Here is a 26,398-nt window from a genome sequence, read left to right on the forward strand (position 1 = left end):
AACAACTTTTAAAAAAATCTTAAGTTTAATTATTTCCCTTTACTCAGGCGTGACTCTTTGGCTATTACTGTTGCATTTCACGCGCAAACAAAAATTATCAACAATTTTGAACATTTTTATACATTTTCGTATTATCAAGCGAAAATGTGCGGGCATTCATTTTTATAGAATGCATTATCACTCAACTATCAATGCTTAATGATGCATTTTATTGTTGTTGCTCGAAAGAAGATACCCCGAGACAACGCCTAATTAACTCGTTACAAACGATTTTATGCCGCCGCCTTCAATGCTTATCAGTTGCTTCGCATTGGCATCGTCATCATTATTGGTGCAAATTCCAAGCGGGTCATTTCAACAGCCAGCTAGACCACACTTGGCCGCTTATCAGCGCGCATACAAAGCAATTGTGGAATTATAGCATTAAGATGTACATACACATCTATATACAGTGGGGAGCAGTGATGAGTACATGCTGATTTTTGTTAAATATTTGCATCGTTTTTTAAGTTAAATTTTTTTTGCTATCAATCTAGCTTAATACAGAGCTTAGAAAAATTGAACAAATATTCATTAAAATGTCGGCCGCTGTGGTGTACTGGTAAGCAGTGCGCGCTTCCACTCCGCAATGCCTGGGTTCAACCCCTGGTAAAAGCAACATCGAAAAAAAATAAAAGGTTTTTTCTTAACAGCGGTCGTCCCTCGGCAGGCAATGGCAAACCCCCGAGTGTATTTCTGCCATGAAAAACAGCTTCTCATAAAAATACAATCGCCGTTCGGAGTCGGCGTTAAACTGTAGGTCCCTCCTCTTTGTGTGACAACATCAAGGCGCACGCCACAAATCGGAGGAGAAGCTCGGCCAAACACTAACATATGTGTAAGCGCCAATCAATTATTATTATTATTCATTAAAATGTTTCGCTTTAATTTTTGAGATTTTTTTGTTCCAGGTTTTTTGCAATTTTTTGTATACTAGCAAAGCAAATTTTAGAAATGTTAAATTTTTGTAAACTCTGTATAAAGTTTGATTTACATGGTTTTAGCTAAAGCATGAACCATATTTTTATGAAAAAATAACAAAAAAAATTTTAACTTTGAAAACCCTGCAAATATTTAACAAAAATCGCCCTGTACTCATCACTGCTCCCTACTGTACATACATTCTATATTTGCTATGTACTCTCATATTTAAAGATGTTTGTTATATTTAATTTTTTTTTATTTGCCATTTTGCGATAAGCTGTTGCTGGCTGTTATAGGAATTGCCGTGTGGCTTTCGATGGTGTCAAATGCTGTGAATTTGTGTTGGATTTGTTTATGTTTACATTTGCGATTGTGTTTCAGTTTATATTTTTGTGAATGAGTAAGCGTGGTTACCGGAAGTGAAGAGGATTTTCGACTGTATAATGAGTTGGTTTCTTGTCATAAACTCACAAGAAGGTGTATTAATAGTATTTACCTACATTAGGGTGGTAAAAAAGTCGTAATTTCAGTGCTCTCACACCCTAGGATTTTTTTATACAAAAAATATCCCCCCTTTTTTCTTATTTGAAATCAAAAAATAATTAGAGGTCGCCAACGCACTCACAGTTTTTCATGTTTTTTATATGAAAATAAAGTTCTTGAAAATCAATATTTTTCGATCGGAAAACTGTTTCTCTTCACGAGATTTCCAATAATAATAAAGTATTGTATATTTAACCATTCTTTTATATTAACTATTTTTTATACTTAGGGCCCCCAAAAACCACAAAAATTGTTAGTTTTAAAAAATGGTTAAATAAACAATTGGGTATTATCTATGCTTTGAAGTCTCCTAAAGAGAAACATATATTCTGATAGATAAATATTGATTTCCAAGAATTCTATACTATTTCTAAGAAAAAAACAATAATTTACCCATATAAAATCCTTAAAAAACTTGGAGCGTTTTGAGCGGAATCCAAAAATTTTTTGATTGAAAAAAATAAAACAGGAGTATTCTTTTCTCGATATAGAACAATCCCAGGGGTCTTAGATCAGATCATTGCAGTCTGTGTGATAAATGTCGCTACTGGTTCCTAATTGAGATGAATGACAACAGAATGAGCAAATAACTACCGGGAAAAAGCGAGAGCAGTGTACACCTTTTCCACTAGTACTCAACTTTAGTTAAACTGTTAGCATTGCAAAGTTCTCATTTTCAGATCATAGAAACATTTCCAGTCCAAAGGCGAACTTTTGGACCAAGAAAATAAACTCTATGTGAACTCGTCAAGACCGAAATGGAAGTAGAAGGCACCATTTTTTTATAGAATGGAGAGTACTCACTCTACCAAAGTAAGAATACCGTAGTGGTATAATTGATGGAATTGACTTAACCGGAGCTATAACCGCCCGCATTCGCTGGCCTGTTTAACATCATAACTTGGCGACCTATGCTGTCGTTAGCAAGGTTGTAACTGCTGCTGCAGCCCGCTTCATTGGAAACCCGCCAAAATTTCCTAGCCAACACGGCTACTCTATAAATCGAGCGTGTCTCAAGCGATGGATCTCAAGGCGGAGATTCGACTGCTGGTAAACCAACACAAACAAAGGAAGTGGAGGAGCACCTGAAGTCTTGCAATTTCACACTGAAATAACCCGTGGCTTTCTTGCTTCTTCACTACAAGGAACCTAACTATCTGCCCTACAAAGTATTCAGCAAACTTTTCCCCACCTGGACGAAAGAGGTGGATAAAGCGACAGACTTGTCAGAATACAGCATTCCGGACAGCTACGCGATGCCTTTTGATGTCGCCGGAACATCATCTTCACAGCGATGTCCAAATGCTTTCCGTCAGAAAGCACAACATTATGCAATGCAATTCAAGTTCAATTAAAACCCCTCTCCCTCTGGAAGTAGCACACTTTCTGGGCCCTCCGTTATTTGAGCTTTTAGACAAAGATTGAGGGACAAACAGATTTAGGTTACGCTAAATAACATGCTACATCAACAACAGAAACAACGGGTTTTGTTGAAACCAAGTTAGGTACACTGACTCAAATCAATACAGGGTTTTTAGCCCTTACTTGGATAAGGTGCTGTAGACAGCTTGCAACCTCACTACAGACCTATTAATGGCTCTAAGCTTTCACTAAATCCCAGCCTTAACAGACAGGTTGACTTTATAGCGGTTTGGTTCGAAAATTTCTTAATTCTTACACTGCCCATCGCAATGTATTCTTACCTCTAAGCTACAATAAGATCTGTAAATAAGTAAGCTGTACGGAGTTCCTGAAATGCAATACGTGTACCTAGCCTAGGGGACATCGCAGCAAATTGGGCTGCAAACGAGCTTGGGTGTATGCCCAGTAGAAAATTTAGGTAGGCTTTAGGGGCACCCTCANCTCTAATGCTCCCATTGACCTATTGTAATTGTTATAAAATGTTTCTTTATTATTCACTTTCATTTGAAATAAAGCTTTTTTGGTTCATTGAAACACCCTATACAAAGGTAATTATTTTACTTTTACTTTATATAACCCTTATATGGTGCCGACGGGTTTTCTAAGTCCATAAAAAAAAGAACAATACGTATGCATACATATTCCGGCGTACATTGCCCACACCATTTTGACGTCCGCTCCCAAAGAATCAAGAGCATGACAGACGCAACAGACGCATGACAATTTTATTGACGGCTAATATCTGAATTATGCATTCAAAGCAAGCAACGCGTCGGAAAAAGAAAATGCATACAAATAATATCCATCTACATATGTACATACACTAGGCGACAAATTAAAGTGCACACCTCGTTCTAATATAATATTCGCAATTATTTTTATGAAAAATTTTTTGTATTAATTATTTTTTGGAAATATAGTTCATTCTATAATATACATAAACTATATAAAGTTTCACTCTTTACATAAAGTTCATAAAAATTCAAAAGTTATCATCACCCTCATTGCGAGAGTCGTGTCGAATGCAAGTCGTTTTTCGAGAGTCGAATCGTATCGAAAATTTCACGTCATTGCCTAAAATTTCCACTCGACTAGTGTATTAAAACGGGACAAACTTGGCAGCACTGTATAGTTTTCGACAAATTTCGTCGTTTACTTTTTTCAGCACGACAGTAAACAATGCCAATGTTGTCGAGTCGTACAATTTAGCCTAATTTACGACTTACGCAATGAGGCTGCATGAAAATTTTCAACTTTTTATTCAGAATTTCTGGAAAATTTGGAGTATACCGTTGATTTTTTTAAATTTCTTTTGGGTTAGTGTTGCGGTTTCTTCCACATACAAATAATTTGTTTATTCGTTATTGGAAGCAAATCGCGCAAAAAAAATCTAAAAAATCAACGGTACTTAATTTTTAGCTACTTAAACTTGCACTTTGTTTTACTAAAATTGATCGGGCTACAAAACTGTATACTCAAATTTTCTAGAAATTTTAAACAAATTTTTAAAAATTTGATATTTTTTTGAATTTTATAACTTTATTAAAAGTGAAGCTTTATATGGTTTATATTATAGAATGAACTAATTTTATAAATATTATGGCGAAAAATTTTTCATGAAAAAATTGTGAGTACAAAATAAGCTATTGTTTTTTTTTTTTAATTTTCAGAGCTTTTACTCGATTTATTCAAAAAAATTATGTAAAAGGTACGAAATTTTAAGAAAAGCAATTGCTTATTTTTTATTCATCGGCCCATTATATTAGAACAAGGTGTGCACTTTAATTTGCGCCTAGTGTACAACATAAATATGTATAAACACACATCACACATTTCATTGTGGTTGTGGTTAACTAATATGTCTTAAGTTGAAAAAATAGCAAACAATAGAAAAACAAAAGATTATTAAATACAATAGTATCGTAGTTTTATTAGAAAGTTGATTTTGCTGATCAAAGAAATAAGTTATGGCACACTTATATTCAAAGAAATAAGATAGTGAAATTTATAAACCCAAAGAAATATTAAGTAGATGGAGCCTATTAATCGTTTGATTCAATAATCGATAATTTTCTTAATTAAAGTTATGAAATGATTACTTTTCTCAAGACAAGTGTTGCCGGACCAAAAATATTAGTCTATTTTTACCACAACGCCCACACAAACCATTATGACAGCGCCAAACCACAGGCAAAAATTTAGAGCATTTGGTTTGGAATTTTATCCAATATAACTCAGGCCGTGTTCCTTTTATGATCTTGCCTTTAAAATGCCAAAAATCCCACTCAATGGTGGTCCCAATAGTTCAAACGAACTTTTATATAAGTATATACGCACAATAGACCACCTTAGAGGTCGCAGTGCTCAAGGCTCATAATAATATAAGTATATATTATTTGTTTGACAAGTTAATCCTCTTTGCGTAAGTATTCGTTGTCATACCTTTGAAATGAATGACGTCCAAAAACCGTCTGGCAAAATCTACCAAAATGGCAACGTTGGTTAAGGCATAAGTATGACAGCAAATAATTGTCTGAATTTAAGTGGAATTTATTAAAGTATCGACCTCATTGTTGTCAATCAGTCGATGTGCTCAAGCTCCTCTAACGGTAGGCCCAGAAAACGCGCTGTTGCGGCGCGGTCAGGCCAAAGGGACAGGGATGTTATCTGTCACAAGCCGGAAATGTGTTGGGTATGTCGGGGTCGAGTCTATATAAGTATGACCTCGGTCTGCTACAGTATGCAGATCTTAATGTTAGTTGTGCCCGAATACGAGGCAGCTGAACCTCTTCATCTGCGACCAACCTGCCGCAGTACTAGGTGGAAGAATGAGATGCAGGAATGTCAATGACAATTAATTGTATATGCCACCAATTTAAGACGAATCAAGTATCCATAGGCAGTCTATACTCTGAGACCTGTAGATCTGACAGTCAAATCGTCTGGCAAATGACTGCAGTATCTTCAAAGTTGGAATTTATGTAGTAGATAAGCCCTGGGCAAAAGTTGGAGGACTCAGATAGGAAAAATGAAAAAGACAATCAACCAGTTCGGCGGCGTAGTGCTGCTACGACGGTAGTGCTGCTACGACGAGTTTTGCTAGCGTCACCGTGTCATCTCAAAGTCAATCTCTGTTGGGTTCTTGGACATACATAGCAATATCAAGGGGAATCAGACAGCTGGTGGAACAAAGTGACAATTCTATGCACCCTCCACTATAAACCAAAGAGCGAATTGTGATGTGTCAAGATCATTTAGCAAAGATTAAAAAATATGGAGAGATCTTTTGAAACTAAACCTATTTGCAATATGCTTCATTGTCGGGCGTTCTGCTATTAAACCTATGCTCCAGCGCGATTTCGTATACCAACAAGGACTCTCTGCGAAAAATGTAGCAGTGGATACGTGAAAGAATGCATTCACCACTTTGATGTTTCGATATCCAGGTCCTCGCCTGATTGAAAGTGTGGAAATTATTCATATGTAGCATTCCGACCTAACCTAACCTCTTCGAAATCGGCATGGCAATAACCTGCTTTAAATATATAGACTAATGTAGATATAAAAATATAGATTAATGTATCGATAATAGCATCGATAATATTGTCGTTAGATACTTATTAGAATTATCGATTTAAAAAAAAAACTCGAGCGCAGTATAAATATAACGCGGGCGATGTGGAGAAATATTATCATAAGCTAGTTTATAACGATATCAATAAATTGATTATGGTTGTGGATTTGCTTGTGTTTTAATAATTTTCTAAAAATATTTGACCTCGAGCCGGTACAACTAAGAAATACTACAATATCAGTAAATAAGTTTGTACATGTGTATATTACATAAAAACATCGATAACGAAATCAGTGAGTACATACATATCGATATCGATAAATTCAACAATTTTTATTGAGCTTGAGGCCGTTTTTAATGAAAAACTATTGTGGAAAAGCAAAAACAAGCTCAATAAAATTTTTTGAATATAATTGTTATAAGGCCATAAATAACAAAAACAGATATCGATAAATATCAAGCAAGGGCTAAAAACATATCGATTATACAGCCACTGTACATATAACGATAACGATATTAATGAAAACATCGATTAAAATTTCGATATCAAAAACTATATCGAAATCGATAAATGACAAACAATTACATAAGAAATTCGTAGAAATTTTAAAGAAATATTTTTTCCTTTGTATGTATGTTGAATCTCTGGTTTTCTTTGACTCCACTACTTGGTATGTACTGCGCCAACTCCGCAATCCCACCCATTGGATCACTTTGCGTTGCGCGCTTGTTTATAAAAACTTAATATAAAGAAAACTAATGAAAAGAAATTGTGTCAGCATATGAATTAAACGTAATTTATGCAAACTTTAAGCTATCGCTAACATAAAACGCGGCTGCCTATGTCGCAGTTCATTGCCTCATTGAATATATCGTTCCACATACACACATATGTACACACTTTGCTACACACATATGAAGTTAAACTCCAATATGTATGCGGTGTATTGTTTTCGCTTCTCTATTTTCGGCGTATTCACATACGATTACGCCCTCCTGCTCTCCCACTTTATTTCACTCCACTTCACACAGCACCAAACATTCAACTTTAGCACATTGTTTTGGCACCAACTAGTTTCACTAATTTTCAATTCTTTCACTCCATTACAGCGACTCGGCGAAGAACCTCGGCTTCACGGTTATCATTGATATGCGAGGCAATGGAATTGTTCAACCAATCTAAAGACAATACTCAAAGTGCTGCAGGAGCATTTCAGTGCTAACATACACAACGTTGTGCTCATTAAACCAGATAATTTCTGGCAAAAGCAACGTGCTTCAATATCGACAAATAAATATAAATTTGAAACATCGAATATATCTATCGAAGCGCTACACAAGATGCCGAATCTCATCAGTTGACTTCGGATTTTGATGGCACCCAGCCGTACGATCATCAACAGTGGACTGAATCGCGTCTGGCAATCGAAGATTTCTTTTGGCAGGCCAGCGATATGGCTGATCGCATATGACGATCTGCAGGAAGACTTGCAGCGCAACGACTTTGCCGAGGATGTGAATGGCGCCAAGCATTCGCTCGATCATCACAACGAAATGAAGAAGAAAATACAAAATCTGCCCATTGAAGATTTGGAATTGCAAAGTAAGAAATTGCTAGCCAAAATAAATAAGAATTCAGGTGGTGCTGGGTGCCAGGCAGACAGGTAAGTGCAAGCAAAACCTTAAATTGCCATTTAAATTGTTTAATTAAACTCTATATTTTACTACAACAAAGCCCTGTGTTGGCACTGGCGCTGACTGTGGCGGCAGCGATTCCGGCACTTCAACGCAGACGCAAAACTCTTCACCAGCTTTTCGCGCTGCCACCAACAATCCCGACATGGCCGCAGCTGTCAACAAAGCGCTGCGCCAAGTAGACCTCATACGGAATGGCCAACAGCGTCTACTTACGTTGTGGCAGCACAAGAAATCCAAATTGGATCAGTGTTTCCAGTGGCGGCTCTTCGAACAAGATTGTGAAAAAATGTTCGATTGGATTTTGCACAACCGCGATGTCTTTCAGATGTCATATGTCGAGATGGGCATAACTATTCTGTGGCCAAATCGCTACAGGATGAGCATCAGAAATTTGCTGTCGCTTCAATGAATGTATCAGTCAATATAGATCGCATACTAGCTGTAGCTGCACGTCTGATCGAGAGCCAGCATTATGCCGCACAGCACATTAAAACGCTAGCCACGCGTCTTGATCGCACTTGGAAAGACTTTGCCGCTGGGCTGGATGAGCGTACAGCAGTGCTGCAGTTGAGTGTGCTCTTCCATCACAAGGCGGAGCAATATTGCAATAGCGTTGCCTCGTGGGCAGCAGCCTGTCAAGCATCACAACCGCTTCCATCAGACATTCAGAGTCTGGAGACAGCCATACGCACACATCAGTCACTGTACGAAGCGATGTGTCAGGCCTACACCGAAGTGCACTCTACCAGCAAAAAACTACTTTACCAACTGGATCATCTGGTGCAGGTGTGCAACCAACCACCGCCACCTGGTGTACCCGATCACCGCAAGAATAGCAGCTTTAATAAGTACGAACGTCAGAACCCGGCAGCTGATTATAGTGAGGGTGCTTCTCATGTGCTTGCCGTCATCCACCAAATACTCGGTCATCATCGTTCGTTGGAGGCGAAATGGCACCAAGAGAAAATAAGATTGCATCAAACTTTGGCGCTACGCCTCTTCCAGGAGGATGTAAAACAGGTACTCGATTGGTTGAAAAATCATGGTGAGGTCTTCTTGCGCAAGAATACCGGCATAGGGCGCAATTTGCAGAAGGCGCGTGTTTACCAAAAGTCCCATGAGCACTTTGAAAATGTCGCGCAGAACACTTACAGCAACGCCGAAAAACTGCTCTCTGCAGCGGATGAGTTGGCGCGCAGTGGCGAAGCAGATCCGAACGAGATTTACTCAGTAGCACGCGAGCTGGAGCTGCAAGTGGCCAGTTTCGCTGAACGCGTTGAGCAGCGGCGCCGGCGCTTGGAAATGGCTGTCATATTTTACACGCACGAAAAGGAGGTGGGTCATCGAAGTTAATATTTTCTTCTTGAAACTGATACTCAAACCTTATATATACGTATGTACATTAATTTTAGGTGACTGCTTGGATCGATCAATTGCGCACCGATGTTTCCACTGACCAAACAATGCTCTCTCAAGAGAATCTCGAAGGCATTGAACGTCACCTGCAGCAATTTCGTGAACAGCAGGAGAGCACGCTGAAAGGTTGCATGCAGACTATTGCTCAAGGTGAAGCCCTACTGCAGGAAATGCGTTCACTTGAGTATGATGAAAATAGCGTATCCATATCGGGCCTGGAAACCACTTTGGAGAAATTGACAAAACAAAAAGTGGAATTGGAGGAGCTGTGGTCTGCGCGCCAATATCGCGCTGATCTAATACTCCGTTTACGTTACTTCGAACGTGACGCAATGGAGTTATCATCACAATTGGAAATTTGGTCGGAGGAGCTGCAGCATGCCGACTTGTCGCGTGACTATCAAAAGGCGGAGCAATTGATACGCATGCATAACGACTCTGTAACCGACATACAGAACACAACTTACGAGGTGCTACAACAGGGACAAGATTTGCTTCAAATGTTCGAAACTGCTGGCATCATTTCGATGGCAGATGCTACACACACAGCGCAGGCGCGCATACAGTACCTCCTGGACTTTTTGGGTGAACGTGAAATTGACCTTGAGGAACTGTCTGAGGCGAAGCGCGCGAAGCTGGAACAAGCTGTACAGTTGTGCCAGTTTCAAAATGATGCCAATCAAGTAATATCGTGGATACGTAATGGTGAAGCAATGCTGGTTGCCAGCTTTGTTACGCCAAATAGCTTACAGGAGGCAGAGCAGCTGCGCAAGGAACACGAACAGTTTCAGGTGATTTTGTGTAACACTGTGTGTGTTCATTATTACCATTTTTTAAATTCTCTATCCTTATTTGCTCTAAACAGGTCGCCATTGAGAAAACACACACCTCAGCCGTGCAAGTGAAATATCGTGCCGATGCTCTCATTAATGCCAATCATTACGATCCCCAATCGATACGTGAAATTTCCGACGATGTCACCAAGAAGTGGCAACAGTTGGTTACCTACGCTGAAGAGCGTCACAAACTAGTTACCGCCTCAATGAATTTCTACAAAACCGCCGAACAAGTGTGCTCCGTGCTCGATAGCTTGGAACGTGAGTACCGACGCGAAGACGATTGGTGTGGCGGTGGTGGCTCTAGCGACAAAGCGCAAACCATTGTGCAATTGATTTCGAAGCATCAGGAACAAAAGGAGGCATTCCTCAAAGCGTGTACACTTGCACGTCGTACCGCCGAAACATTCCTTAAATATGCAAATCGTTCACAACAGTACTACAAGTATCAGACGCAGGGTAATTGCGAGACACATGTTCGCACCATACTCGACAAGTTGTTGACTCAGGAAAATCAGGTGCTTGAATTTTGGACACAACGCAAGAAGTCGCTGGATCAGTGTCAACAATTCGTGCTGTTTGAGCGTAGCGCAAAGCAGGCAATCGAATGGATACACAACACCGGCGAGGCATATCTCTCGTCACGCACGAATCTCGTGGGTAAGACCCGCGAAGAGACCGAAGGTCTGCTCAAAGAGCATAACGAATTTCGCGGTACCGCGAAGGAAACGCGCGAGCGTGTAAAACTGCTAATACAGTTGGCCGATAGTTTGGTTGAGAAGGGACATGCGCATGCTAGCGCCATTAAGCAATGGGTGGCGTCCGTCGATCAAAGGTATGGGAGATTCGAGTTATTCTGTTTATATTATTTAAATATGAAAATTAATTTTCCAATAGATACAAGGACTTTAGTAATCGCATGGACACTTATAGAGAACAGTTGGAGAAGTCACTAGGCATGGCAAAAGCTCTGCCTGCTGAGTCGGATGCGAATTCTTCTATTAGCTCTGCTTCCGGTAAACAAATTTTAATAAGATTTCCGAAACAAAAAATTTGTTCGTTAAAATTGTGTTGAATAGCCTTTACCTTGTAAAGTATTGCTGCTGAATTTTAATTGTTATTCACATTTATCTTGCAGGTTCCACAACTGATCGCCACTCAGATCCTTCACTGGAAGCCAAACTCACCACATCGTCAACAGCCGCATCGAAAGAAATTAACGAAGAAAAACGTAAATCGGCACGTAGAAAAGAGTTTATTATGGCCGAATTAATGCAGACTGAACGTACCTATGTAAAAGACTTGGAAACGTGCATCAAATGCTTCCTTGAAGAGTTTCGCACTGGTCTGGGTGTACCAGCAGCATTGGCCGGCAAAGAGGATACCCTCTTCGGCAACATACGTGAAATTTACAATTTTCATCAAAAAATCTTTCTACGCGAATTGGAAAAATACGAAACTATGCCCGAAGATGTTGGTCATTGCTTTGTCACGTGGGCATCAAAATTCGATATGTATGTTTATTACTGCAAAAACAAACCAATTTCGAATAATTTGATGGTACAACATTCGGGCACTTATTTCGATGAGCTACAACATCGACACAAAGTTGAGCATCCATTGCCTGCGTTTCTAATCAAACCAGTGCAGCGCATTACAAAATATCAATTACTACTTAAAGATTTGCTCTCTTGTTGTGAGGAGAGTCATGGTGAAATCAAAGAGGGTTTGGAAGTAATGCTAAATGTGCCGAAGAAGGCGAATGATGCAATGCATTTGTCATTGTTGGAGAACTGTGATGTACCCATAGATAATTTGGGTGAGGCAGTGCTGCAGGATGCATTCCAAGCTTGGGATACCAAACAATTGATACGCAAGGGGCGTGAAAGGCGTGTATTCTTATTCGAATTGTATTTACTCTTTGCCAAAGAGGTGAAGGATTCAAATGGCTCTGTAAAATATCAATTCAAGAGCAAACTCATGACAACCGGTTAGTGAAAATAAAAACTAATTAATAAATTACGTTTATTAAATTGAGATATTAATCGTTTTTTTTCAGATATGGGCATCACCGAACACATTGAAGGCGATGAAACTAAATTCGCTGTGTGGACGGGACGTTCACCTATGCTCTCTGATTGCCGCATCGTTTTGAAGGCGAATAGCCTGGAAACCAAACAGGTGGGTTTCAAGATATGAAGTATGAAGATAATTTTTTCTTAAACTAATAGCTCTATACATATAGAAATTATTTTGGGTTAAAAAAAGTTAATATCAGCGATACATACTCATGAAGAATCAAAAAAATAAAAAAATATCTCAAAGCAGTCAATTCCCGGCAGGTAATAGCATATTCTGCGATTGATAAGCTTTTTTTTTAGATTTGTAGTAATTATGCAACTGGTGGGCCTTAGTATGCTCTAGAGTTGCAACCTTTCCGTTGTCAAAATATAAGAAAAGTAGTAGGATGTACCCACAACAACTTCATCTGAACTAATTTCTCTCAGAAGACCCATTAAAACACGAACAATTAACTTTAAACCCTTTGAGTATTTGAGGTGTATACCTCGCCTGCTGTAACTTTGCTGTATTTTGGTCTACTAAAAAGAACGGCTCGGACCCTACCGATGCCCACAGTAACTGGATAGGATTTACGATCGTCTAATGGACCATCGGCACACCTCACCTTCAAACATCCACCGATTTTTTAATTGCATGAGCAACATCTTCAATGCATCCTTGGACAATCTACGCGACAGTCAAGTCTACGTAATTAGAACTACCCACATTTATACCTGATCAAATATTTCATTCCGTCCTAAAAGAGAATTTCGATCCCTGGTACAGCAGAATCTAAAAATAGAAAGAGTTTTTTTCTAACTATGGTCGCAGGCTATGACAAACCCTCAAATATATATGTCTGTCGTGAAAAACATCTCGGAAAACCATTTGCCGGTGTAAAGCTCTAGATCCTTCGTCCAACGGCATAACAAAAATTTGTTAGCTCCAGATATTCCTTTGTTATATTTCGATGTTATCCTTTGCAAAGCCATTATCGTTCACTTTTCATTTTGTCCTTTTCTTTTCTTCTAGGTTTGGGTCAAGAAAATGCGTGAAGTAATGCAAGAAACCTGCTTTTCGGGCACATCACTTACGCTACCTAAGTCACCAGCAAAGAATTCAGGCTCATCGCAACGTTCATCACGTGATCTAGATGAACCATTGACGGAGAACGATCATGATCGTTGTTCACTGGCCAGTTTCGGTTCCGGCAATACCACAGATAGTGACAATAAGGTAAGTGATTATAGTTTCCAAAGTAATTGAATTTATACACAGTGCATAAAAAATACATATATGTAACGGCAAAGCAACGATCTTACGGCAGCATAAGACAAGTGTACGTCGCCATTTTTTGCAAATTTCAAAGTATACATATTTATCATGCACCTTTTCCTATTTCACGCCACCTTTTCAATTTGATTACATTTGCTTTGAATTAAATTTAATAGCTGCATTTGCCAACAATAAAAAACGAGGCGTGTGAAAACTCAATTCGATCATCACAAAGGCATGTTTTGCGAATATTTTCAAACAAATGGCTAAGCATTTTACGTTTGTTTATGATGTTTACAGCAATATGTAGGCACATCTGTTTACTTCTCTGACTGCCGGCGTGTTTGTTGGCATTTAAATGATTTCAGCATGCACGTTCTTGTGTATGCCTTTTAAGATAACTCAATACGAGTGATAATGAAACCAAAAAATTAATATTTATAGCACAGTCATCCGCTGACAAGCTTTTCTATAAAATTTGAGCTTTCCCTTCAAGCTTTACTTATGCTTAAGTTCCCATAAACCCTAAGTATTTCCTTCTGAAAATAAATAAACAAATAAATACTTGTGTAAAAATAAGGAAAAAGCTTCCAGTTGCGGTCGAAGGCCAACAAACATCTGGCCGGTAGCTTTTTTTTACATCGCCTGCTGTGACATTGCGCAATGCGTTTGCCACTCACTCCTAAGCGTGTATATCAGCAAAGACTGCATTTGGCCTACCTCACTTGGCAATTTGGTGTACATTTGTGCAGGGGTATTCAGTTTTGTTCTTACATGTGTTTTATGTAAACTTTGCCGTCGTTTTAATGACTTTAGCGCTTTCCAGTCATCCCTTGCGCTCACAAGATGATATGGTGTAAGCACTCTTCTGAGAGCGGGAATGAGCGAAAAGTAAAAGAGAGAATGCAAGCATACGCTCACAACACCCCCATAAAAGCTTTCAGTATGTAATTATTTACATTTAATTTATGCGTTTTTTTTCGCAGCAGCGCGCTATTCACACATACACACATACTAACGCATCTGTAGAAAAGTTTATTTTGATACGCAAGACTTTTTAATATTAATTTGGTTCTTAAGACCTTTTAAAGATTAAGTATATTTAAGCATATTCCATATTATGATTATCATAACATTTCAAATTATAATGAAAAATATATCAAGTGCTTATAGATACTAAGTGCCTATAAGTTTGAAAGGGGCCAAGTCATTTCATACCTCTTATGCTTAAATTACCGGTTACTTGTAACCGAAAGCGAATGTAACTACCCTCATAAACTTATGACAAAACCTGTTCACCTACGCGTACTAAATATCTGCAATTTTGCAAAAGTAAGCTTTTAATGCTAACATCAATTTCTAGATTTACTTTCATCCCTGCTTACAAAAAATGAATGAGCTGACAGCAGGTTATTCACTGATAATATATCTAAAAACCTACCCATTGATCGGACCCGCAGAAATTCAGAAGCTGGCAGTTGACAATGCATCCATCCTTTGGTGTATAAGGCCGTCAAGCGTCGAGGAACCAACCACCCTAAACCCAGTATACCTCTTACTTTCACCAGCGATAAAGTTCGGGTGGCCATCGAGAAAGCAAAATATCGAAAAGCCGTTAGCTTCATAAACATTCAGATAACTCGCTGTCTAAACCGTAACCACCTCTGGGAGAGAACTGCCCTATGATGTAGTAGCGTCGGCCTTTGACACCGCTTGCAACTCTATGCTAGTAGAGGACCTTGAGGCATCATTATCCCATAGGGTCAGTACTTTTCGATATCAAAGCTCAAAGCCTGAAATAATTAAACAAGCGGTCCCACAGAGTGGCTGTCGCTCTGGTCTCCTATGCCGAATATTGTTCGCTGTTGGCGTCCAGTATTGGCATTGCCGGCCCGTTTTTGAAAGTAAATTTCTCGCATCTTCACTTCACGGAGCCGCCTAACCATTTCCCTACAAAATCAACGTCGATCATTTTCGTTAGCTGGAGAAGCAGGTGCAGCTTCAAAGTCCATGACACTAAAATCGATCGTTTATAAAGTCAAAATTTTAGTATTATCTTTCACATGCTTTTCTCCTCCTCCGCGCATAAAAGCCCAGTAATATATATTTTGATATCGCCAGAAACCGAATGCATAGCGTTACCTCAATGCTCCTCGTCAAAGATAAAAGTTTCTTGTCCAGCAAGCAATTCCTGCTCGAACAGACATTTGCTGGCTGGAAGCAGAGTCACCTTCTGGGCACGACGAGATCTAGATCTACATCACACAACCACTGGACCCGACAAACCAAGCTATAGCTGCCTCGAAAGACCCGCGTAACTTAGGCGTAAATAAGGTTTGGACACTGCAACAGACACAAATCCTACTTATCCAGACTCGGCCCCGACATACCCAACGTATGTAAGTCTGGCCAATATATGTCCGGCTTCTAAAGGTGTCCCACAGACACTAATATCTTCTCTTCACTTGCCCCCTTAAACTCATTCAACTAACACTCTTCTCCCTTTAGTCCAACCATAGTGAAGCAGCACGTTTTGTAGGCCCACCCTTATTGGAGTAGGACGTTCAATCGTTTTCAATTTTCTGCAACTCCTTATCCTTGAGGCGACAAAAAAATTAAAGGGCTATTTCAGTGAAATCAGGCAACGAAAAATCTTCCGCCGAAAAGACGCATCAATTCATTCTTCACAGCCGTATCTCACTCTATACTCTATAACACCTGTTTTATTAACCCAAGATCACTGTCCCAGTTCTATACAATTCCCTTCAAGATTTTGTGAGTTTGAGTTGAAAAATTAGTATGTCAGTGGGCGTCTGAATAACTTGGCCGGAGTACTTAACTGCTCACTCTTATTTCTAGCATTATTTTATTAATTTCATTTTACGCTACTCGAGTGGCTGATAGGTACCTACATATACTTATGTACTTATATACATATATTAAAGTACATAGCAGCTGCTTATAAGTACAAAGTGGCGCATTGTTAGAATAATAATAATAAATTATAATACTATGTATATACATACAAAAACAATAATAATGTGCAAAAATGCAAGCTTTTTCGCCAATGCAGAAATTGTTTTAGCACATTTGAATAGAGAAAGCTCGCTAGCTCGCTCTCCACGCGCGCTCACAACAAGAGTTCCTTTTTAGTGCACTGCATGCCTTCACTTTACCTTTTAGCGGTGTTTATTGTCGTCGTTTGCTGCTCAAAACAACCTTTCTATCAAAACTCTTGTTTTCGCCGACAGCTGCTCAGCACACATTTGACGAGTAAAAAGCACTGTGAGTGGGTGTTTTGATGGCACAAGTGTGCGCTGTCTGTTAGCCCTGTTAGCTGTTAGCACGGCTATGTAAGTCAATGGGTCGTGCTCCCCGGCGGTTAGTGGGTGGGTGGGTGGATGGGTAGTTGATTTCGCCCGGTCGCTCGCCTCTGGACCAATGACGCTGACGCTGCTGTTGAGCATTTGAATTGTGTTATCTCGTGCGTTGTCACGAGAGGAGCAGCTACGTATGCTTGTATGTATGTATGAATGTATGTACGTAGTACATTTTGCTGCGATAGGAGCATTTAAGCTTACACGCTCCGCTCGTACGCTCATGCTCGCACTACACTCTTCGGTTCGTTTTGATGATAGACTCTTCCCATAGCAGGCAAGCAGGCAGCGAGACGACTTCCAGTTGCGTTGTTATGTTGTTTGCAAAAACAACCGCATATAGTCTAACGCGGTGCGGAAAGTGTGTCGGTTGGTCGTTGATTAAAAAGGAAATAGTCGAAACACGCACGGCCGTCGGTCGCACGCCCGTTTGAACGTTCATACTTACCAAGCGATTCGCGGACTATGTAGTCTCCTAGAGCCTGTGTGCTGTGCTGCGCTGCGGTCGTCGATGATACTTTCAGCCTCTACACTACCACCTCCATACCTACACATACTACTTGTGTGCCATCTTCTTTGCATTAAACATTTTCTCAAACAACTCTGCTCAACTATTACGGATTTAATAACGTAGAAAGGGAAAACTAAGAAAAACTTATCTTTGACCATCATCGCTGTTACTTCTGTGCTGCGAGTCCTGCGGCTGCTGTGCTATAACATTTCTTCGACCCAACACTTAACTCCTATTCTTACATTGATGCGTAGTGTCGCTTCTTCGGCGCAGTGAACATTTTTTTTAGTGAAGTGTTTTTGGTGATAAAAATAGTTTGATGATATTTTTGGGTAAAGAAAAGTGGCAGAGTTCAATTTTTTTGGCTTAACGAAAAGGCAGAAAATAAAATATTTGCTAATTTTGCAATGGCTGCTTATGTGGCAACTTTTAATTGAAATTTCAAGTGTTTTTAGCCAACATTGTTGTTGTCGTTGTTGTTGTTGTTGATACAGCGAACTAGCATTCACCTACTGATACAAAATTCTGTAGGCATGTAGCTGCGCTATCTAATCTAAAAAGGTTTGCCAGTGAAGCGCAAAAAAAAACGTAAAAAAGCGCTAAGAAAACAAATCAGTAAATTAAGCAAACTTAGTGGATTTAAGCAAAATAAATAACCCACAAAAATCAAACGTAGCAAGTAAATCAATGGAAATGCTGTGGCTTAGGCAAAAAAAAAAAAAACGAGTGAAACAAAAAACTTGCAATAAAGCATTTCAGGAATCTGAGTGACTTAATCACTCTAGTCTAGCAAAAAAGCAGCAAAAAAGGGATGTATTAAAATCAAACACACACACACACACACACAGTTTCGCAAATAAGACAGAAAAAATGCAAACGAAAGGAATTTTTATAGATCAAATTCAGAACATTGAAGCTTTTTTTTTGTGAGGTTTATCAAATCTACGAGTATTATCCGCTTACGACACAGCAGCACTAAAGTGGCATAGCCGAAATTCCAAATTTGCCTGCCTGCCTGCCTGGCTGCTTGTATGCGAATAGGTGGGTGGGGGCGTTTGTATGGGTGTGTGTGCGCTCGCAAATATTAAGCGTCAAATCTATAGATATGTATGCGAGATATCATCNGGAGGGCGGGGGGGGGCTCATGCCTGGATAACTTAAATATACTTATGGCTGTCGTTGTCACGCACACACACACAACCGAATTGTTCTTGCTACTGCTGTTGTTGTTGTTCATCATAGATCTTTAGTGTACTACGCAAAAAAAAACAAAGTACATATCCTATATAGTACATATATAGCACATAGAAGATACAAAATGAATGAAGAAAATTGACAAACAAAAAGGCGCATCGCAATAGGAACAGCAATAGAAATAGAAATAGAAATAGAAAATAGAAAAGTTGGCACAAAAAAGGCAAACGAGCGTAGCGCCAAGGCAAATATGTAAAGCTAGCTTACAAATTCGTCGTCATAAGCATTCGCAACACATTCCTTGTGTTAAATAAAATGCGCCGCCATCGCTGCGGGCTGCTAACTGTGGTTGCTTGCTTGCTGACTGATGGCTAACGGCAACGGCAACAGCAACAGCTAATGGCTAATGGTGGCTGGTGGCGCCGCTGGCGGGAGGCGTACGTTCACTGTCGCTTTTATTGTTTGGCTTGACAAAGAGGTTGGTCATGATAGCTCTCACCGCAGATTTGCCACAAATCTCGCATAGCTTCGAGTCTTCATTCATACCCAAAGACAGGTACACACATTTTTGGATACACCCAGTCGGCAAAATAAGCAATGGGGAGCTTCTAGAAGCACTTATTTTGATCTCTAGAGGAGATCCTTTCGATTCGTTACTACTTTTTACAAGCTTTTATTTAGTTTTACCTGTCCTGGTGTATGTAATCAAAGCTTGCCCGATGAGCTTGAGACTTCAAACTTCAAACTTGGCTCAGAACCTGTTGAAAATAAAATATGAAAGATGAATCAATCCGCTAAATAAGTGATACAGGAGTTGAGATATTTGAAAACCCCGTTTTTATGGTCCGATTTGGTTCATATTTGAAATATAACGGGTGGCACAGGCAACCCGTCCACTTCTTCTAAAATGGAGGAAAATATTTTCGCTGGGCAGATCAAAAATATGAATTACCAAGTCGGGAATGATCTGTCTGTTTTCTTCAATTCCTTAGAAAACAAAAGCGGAAAATGTCGTTCAGCGTAAATGACCTTACAGCTTTCTTCGCAATCTCCGTCGCTAATTTTTGTCTAGTATGACACCTAGAAACGTAACCTCTTTTCGAGACATAATGTTTTTGTACTTCATCATATGGACACATCCTCTTGTTTTTTCCAGCTACAATTAGCTGCTATTAGCACGGGTTTGTATTGCTACCTTTCTCTTACTGAGCATACAATTCATCCAAGTTCAGAGTGTATTACTTACTCCCCTACTATTTAATCAACGCACTTTTTATTGCAGCATGTGTGGTGTTTTCAAAAGCGTACTTTTTTCAAGCTTCCCCAAACTGCACTTGCCAGCTCGTAGAGAGTGATATGTAAAATTATTGTGTTGCAATGCGGCAAAGAAGGAAAACTGCTTAACTAGTTTCGAATAAGTTTAAAGCTACTTAATGGAGCACCAATTGAAAGTTGATAAGAGCTACAAGCACTACCCTCCTGTGTGCACAACTCTTGCACTTGCTTACTTGGAAAGACAAATGAAAGTGAATCATGCTTTTCCAATTCACTTGAAGCTTAAGCCACTTAATAGCAAACAATTTCCCTGCAGGGTAATGCACATACACGCAAATGTAGCAACTATGTATGTATGTATCTATGCATAGTTGGTATACTTCGAGGGGCGCAACTATTATTTTTTTTCTCACTTCACTTTCCTCTGTTTATGTAATCGAAATTCGCCGAAAAGGTTACGCACACGCCCCGCCCCCAAATGCGCTTACGGTCTTCTTCGCAGTCGTTGTGGTTTAAGTGGCTGGTGTAAAAGCTGCAGGAGTGTTTTACATTTTTTTCTTTGCTCATTAGAGATGCAAATATTTGAATATTACACCATGTCAGTGCATTACAAAAAAAAAACAAAAAAAAAAAACAGTTTGCAACAATTCCCCTAGTTTGAAAGCTTAAATTGCGTTAGATAGCAACCCCGCGAGGCGCAAATAATAAAAATATTTTTCTTCGAATGGTAACTGGCTGTAATATGATTGCAAGAAAAAAACGTTGCGTGCGCAAGAGAGTTTCTCGCGAATTGTAATAAAATACGATCCTAGGTGTTTAAGTCTTAGCCTTGAAAAGGCAGGGAAGCTGAGAAGAAAGCGCTGAGATGATTGCACCTTATCGTCCTCCAAATAGACCCCTGTCAGCACATGAAATTGATGCTTGGTTGGCTTAAAAATTCTTTTTGACTTCCTGCGATCCCCCCTGTCCAATGAGCCTTGCAATCTCGCAAGTCGGGTGTTCTCGCCCAGCGTCCGCTGAGCCGAATAGAATAGGCGACAGGTAGTCACAGCAGCTCCTATACTCTCCCTATCAGGGGAGATAACTTCGCGGGTGCACTGCCTAATAGGTTCATCTGGCTTGCAGTTACTTGCAATGGGCAGTTGCGGTTGCACCAGAAGCGATTCGAAAGCTTTAACTCATAGCCGCTTGGCTATCAGTAAATATTTGTCTTTCTATTCGGTATTACGCTATTAGGCGGCCAGTGCTGTAATCATCATCATCATGCAAATGTGATAGCCTTGAAGTTTACAGAAAATTCCTCGCAGACCTATCCGTGAATATGTTTCCCTGATGTCTGTTCCAATGACTACTTTTCTTCCACTCACTCCTTGGAGGGATCTGTGTAGAGAAGAATCCATTCGTAGCCAGTAGCATCGGTCAGTTTTCTCAGGTATGTAAAAATCGTCGGGTGCCCACACGGCGGGTTAAAGATGATGTCGGAGCCTTACAATGCAAAGCATAGTAGTCAGTGGTAAAGTAGGAGTGATTTGACGGTGCCTGGCCTGAATCTGATATTATCACAGCTCCTTATTTGGTCGAGCGACGTCTGATCGACAGCAACCTTACCCTGCATGCATCTACAACTGAGTCGCTCTCAGCTTTAAATTCTAACGTCTAATTAGCCTCAGGTCGAGTTCCGCTGTCGGGACCTATTGAGGAATTGACACTAAAATAATTGAACCTATCGCTACCCTTGCGCGAGTTATAACATTGAGCTGAGCGGCTGGTCAAAGTGCCCTGCCAGCCCTATCCGTCGACGTTTAATTCTTCCCCGTCAGCCGCAATATTTGCTCTAAGAACTTCGCCTCCGCAAGTGGCCGCTGTTCTGGCGTCATCTTCCGATTAGGGTCGATCTTGCGGATTATGGCTGTCTACAGTTCTATGTGCGAGTCTGTGGTTGTTGGTGATTTAGGTATAATTCATTCCGTTGCTATTTTGGTTGGACATTTTCGACCCCTGCAATGGCTCTATCCTTGTCGATTGGACAAGCAAACCGAGCTCTTGTAGATAAATCTGGCCTTCCAAGTTCCGCTTGCTTCTTAAATCTGCACTTCAGCGGTCCAGCCTCCGCAGAGTTGAATCCTGGGATGGATAGTTGAGCCACAAGCTCTTTACCTTGGAGCTTAGTGATACTTAGGTACATGTGGAATAAATATGTTGTCTGCAAATTTTTAAGCCTCGGATCTGAAATCAGTCTTTTATTCTAGGGCAGTCTGCCTGGCCAAAGTGGATTTTGAGACAGCCGCTCTTGCTTTCCCATCATACCTAACTTGGAATCAAACCTGGGTCCTACCGAGTGTGCACTACTAGCCACATAGCTACATGTGGCCGCCAGCAACATACACGCTTCTTTATTTGATTGCATTTCTCATTTTATATCTTAGCATACCTATTAGGGCGGTCCTTAAAAATATCAACATCATTGGGTACCTACCTCTTGACATTGCTTTGCGTGCAAAATAAAGTTATCCACGAAAATTTCAAAATCTAAAAAGAAAATTAGAGCTCACCACTAGGGTTTGGAAAAATGATTTTTTTTTAAATCGCAAAAATTCAACAAAACTTTGACTTCGACCAGCTATAACTCAGCGATTTTATAAGTTTTTATGAATAAATTTTAATAACATGTCAAATTTATCAGATTTAAAGTCAAAAGTTTGTCGCATTTTTGCGATTAAAAAAATATAATTTGATTAAATTTTCTTGAATACCTTTATTTTGTACGTAGAACAAGATTAACGGGTGCCCCATACAAAGTTTAGATTTAGTTATTTTTTGAAGAACCACCCTAATACCCATGTACATAGTACATGGTATTAACATAGTTACTACCAGCTAATCTACATTGTGGTAAAATATTTTTTTATTGCAGAAATAAAATACAATACATATGTATGTGTGTACATATGTTTGTGTAAATATCTAAAAGCCCTGTACGCAAATCAAAATATTTACTTCTCATATTTGCACGTTTAGTTCTTTTAAGTTTTCAATCAATCAATTACTCAGAAAATCAAAAAATCTCACAAAAGTGATGCCCCGAAAACAAAAAGTTTTATTATCTCAACAACACTGAGTGGTTTTTATGATTAATGGCCCGCCAACGCCATAATCTCACTACTCGTATAATATGAATTTTTTGTGGGGAATTTGGGCTGCTCATCGACGCTTTTTTATAAATATCCCCAACAAATGAATATCAAAATTTTGCACCTAATTGTAGTATTAAATTGTTCAGCATTCGATAAGATCAAGTATTTGCAAGCACATGCATATACATACGTATATACCTATGTACATACATACATATGTATGTATTAGTAACATGTGCCCCATAAACTTGGCAGAATTTTGCTCTGCATATTTCTTTTACTTCGCAGCAAATAACTCATAAAATACTTAAGTTTTTTCTCATGCGTACTTGGTGTTTTTAGATAAGCAAAATATGCCAACAGGATGAAGACTGAATAACGGCGCGCAAATTCTTTGCACTTACTCTATAAATATTTGCACATATTATATATGTATAGGTACTGGTGCAATATGTATGTATTAAGTTGCGAATAGGACCATGCAGTTTGGATGCTAAATTACCTTGAAATTTGAACTTTCGTAAATAGCAAACTTCATTCTCGTTATCGTAATTTTTTTGTAAGGATATCCGGGCACTTTAAAACGGAGTTTTATTTGTTGTAGTTTGCTACTATTTGATACAGCGTTTATGGGACAAGAGATTGTAAAGGTGATGATCGTCTCTCGGTGAATGTCGTTGATGACATGTCGGTGTCACATCGGGTTCACATTTGGGCTGGATCTCTGCCGTGGTTTCGTAGAAATTCAATTTATAATCTATAATAATAGAATATCAAAAATACAATGAATATTTTTTCGAAAGCGCAAGCGAAATTTTCTTATAAGTGACTTGGAGCTTTAATTTTTATGCCTGACACCACAGATACATACATATACGAGAGCACTTTGATAGGTCAGAGGTTTTTTACAGAAAAGATTTTTTTCAACAAAAAGCGTTTTGTATCTCAACATAGTCGCCTTTCAGCTGGATACATTTAAAACAACGTTTTTCCAATTCTTTTATCATTTGCACATATTTAATCGGTTTCTCAAGGTCCCCAAAACAAGCCTTTGACCCCTCCATTCGGTTTGGAAGATATACTGAATGAAGTAGCAACTCGTACCAAAATACATGTAATTTTCCCATTATCCGTGTATTGTCTTAATGGAAGGACAATTTTGTCTTCGCCAATTGCGGTCGTTTTTGCTTTTAATCGATTTGGTATCTATCCAATGGCTCGGAAAAATATCCCGGCCGGAAATTCTCTATACAAACCCCTAATTCCGTCTGGAAACTGACTACGTTTCCGTAACTGAGATTTTCCCCACAATGCCAAAACAGGTCCTGGCATGGAAATCCCTTCTACAGATAATCTATTCCGGCGTTAATATATTTTCTTAACAATGTTCTCTCCCAATATGATTCTAAGACATTTACACTTTTGTTTTTGTGGTATGGCATAAATGAGTAGTTGGACTATTAGTACTGAGGACTTTCTGATGACAACATTGCGGGGAAAATACTAAATTTTGCCCATGGCCTGAACGAAAATGGGAACTTTTTATTTCTGCCACTGGAGAGATTTTCTTGAGCTGGCTCTAGCACCCAACACCTTTCGAAAAGATTTTTCCTTATGATCTCTAGAATTACAGAAAAGGCTCAGCCTTACATTTGATATTAGGGACTGTATGGGGAAGCTCGGCCAAACACTAACATATGTGTAAGCGCCAATCTATTATTATTATTATTATGGGGAATTCTGATTAGTAATAAAAGCGCACAAAAGAAGGGGGCTACAGTTTTACGCCGCCTTCGATTAGTAGATGTTTTTTTGAGAATCGTTTTCATGTCAGAAATATACAAGGGATTAAACATTGGTCCTACCGAGTACGAATGTCTAACCACTCGGCTACGACGAATTGAAACCAAAATATCTACACCTTAATGGGTTATTTATTCGTAACTTAACAGCACAACTCCTTTGCGATTATCTGATTTCGTGAAATTCTATAGCCTTCTCCAAAATATGACACAGATGCAGTCAGGTCTCTATGGCTATAGATGTGTCTGTGTCGTATATTCCTGATACCGTCCCATATTCTCGTCTGCCTGTGAAATAAAGTTTATTGCGTTCCATTGCGCATTGCGAGCCATTCTTTTTTAAGTCGGACGGATTTTGTAAAAAAAATTTTGTCATGTCTCCGGTTCGCTTAAAATTTTTTGCGTGGGTTCTATACGCGAAATAGGCTAACACGTGTTCGGGGGGTTTTGTTCTTCTTATTTTGTGAGAATCGAAATTTTTTTTTTTATTTGTTTTCGAAAACTTATGTTGATATATATTTGGTAAGGGTTTTTGCAAGAATTTAAATTTTATTGCAGATTCCAATAGAATCCAGGTATAATATTTGTACGGCAAGATTTTTCTTTAAGGCGACAAACTCCTAGAAATGGGCGTGGCAATTGTAGGACCAAAGTTAGCAAAACGCAGACTTTATTGCGGATTTCGGCAGAATATTGCTTCGTTAACAATATTTGTTCCACAACTTTTTCAATCCATATACATAGATATTCTGGCGAAATCCACAATAAAGTCTAAATTTTTTAACTTTGGTTTTAATATAGACACGCTCATTTCTAGAATATTCTTTGAATGAAAAGGGCATTAGTCACTTTATATTAAATTTTTATAAAAGCTTTTAGAAACAGTTAACCAAAGTAAATATTTTATTATTTTTCAATGACTTTTCAGTTTCCTCCTGTTTTTGCCAAAATATTGTGGTATTCGGCAATCTGTAGTATCTACATAAACACACATTTTTTCACACCCAGCTGATAAATATTCTATATGTATTTCAAAATTGTTTATGAAAATTCTCATTAATTTTATATGTAAGTATGTATGAATGTATTAATAGCATTTCGCTATCTTCTATCAAACACTTTCTTGATTACTTTCGTTCGTCGCTCAAATTGTTCATTACGCTAAAAATCGCTGCAAGCAAATTCTCATTGTAATAGACAGCGGCAATTGTACAAAAGAAAATTTTCATTTGTTTGATTGCCTGTAAAAATTTGCTATGCAAAAAATACACAAAATATTTTGCAAAATAAGGCTGAATCTCGGTCTCGATCTCAAAG

General features: G+C 39.0%; 1 protein-coding gene across 1 annotated transcript in view; it reads left to right on the top strand.

The window, feature by feature from the left end:
* The window catches only part of LOC108365897 (triple functional domain protein-like), a 77,847-nt gene that overhangs the window by 1,788 nt on the left and 49,661 nt on the right, over positions 1-26,398 (top strand). The window contains 13 exon segments of the mRNA XM_017620105.1: positions 7,613-7,662; positions 7,665-7,841; positions 7,844-7,971; positions 7,973-8,150; positions 8,153-8,166; positions 8,238-8,538; positions 8,541-9,535; positions 9,613-10,407; positions 10,482-11,287; positions 11,350-11,468; positions 11,591-12,442; positions 12,512-12,633; positions 13,546-13,749. Of these exon segments, the coding sequence (XP_017475594.1) occupies positions 7,613-7,662; positions 7,665-7,841; positions 7,844-7,971; positions 7,973-8,150; positions 8,153-8,166; positions 8,238-8,538; positions 8,541-9,535; positions 9,613-10,407; positions 10,482-11,287; positions 11,350-11,468; positions 11,591-12,442; positions 12,512-12,633; positions 13,546-13,749 (4,741 nt within the window).

The sequence above is a fragment of the Rhagoletis zephyria genome, unplaced genomic scaffold, assembly GCF_001687245.7.
Source record: "Rhagoletis zephyria isolate East Lansing unplaced genomic scaffold, Rhagoletis_zephyria_1.1 Rzeph_scaffold_02044, whole genome shotgun sequence".
Lineage (NCBI taxonomy): Eukaryota > Metazoa > Arthropoda > Insecta > Diptera > Tephritidae > Rhagoletis > Rhagoletis zephyria.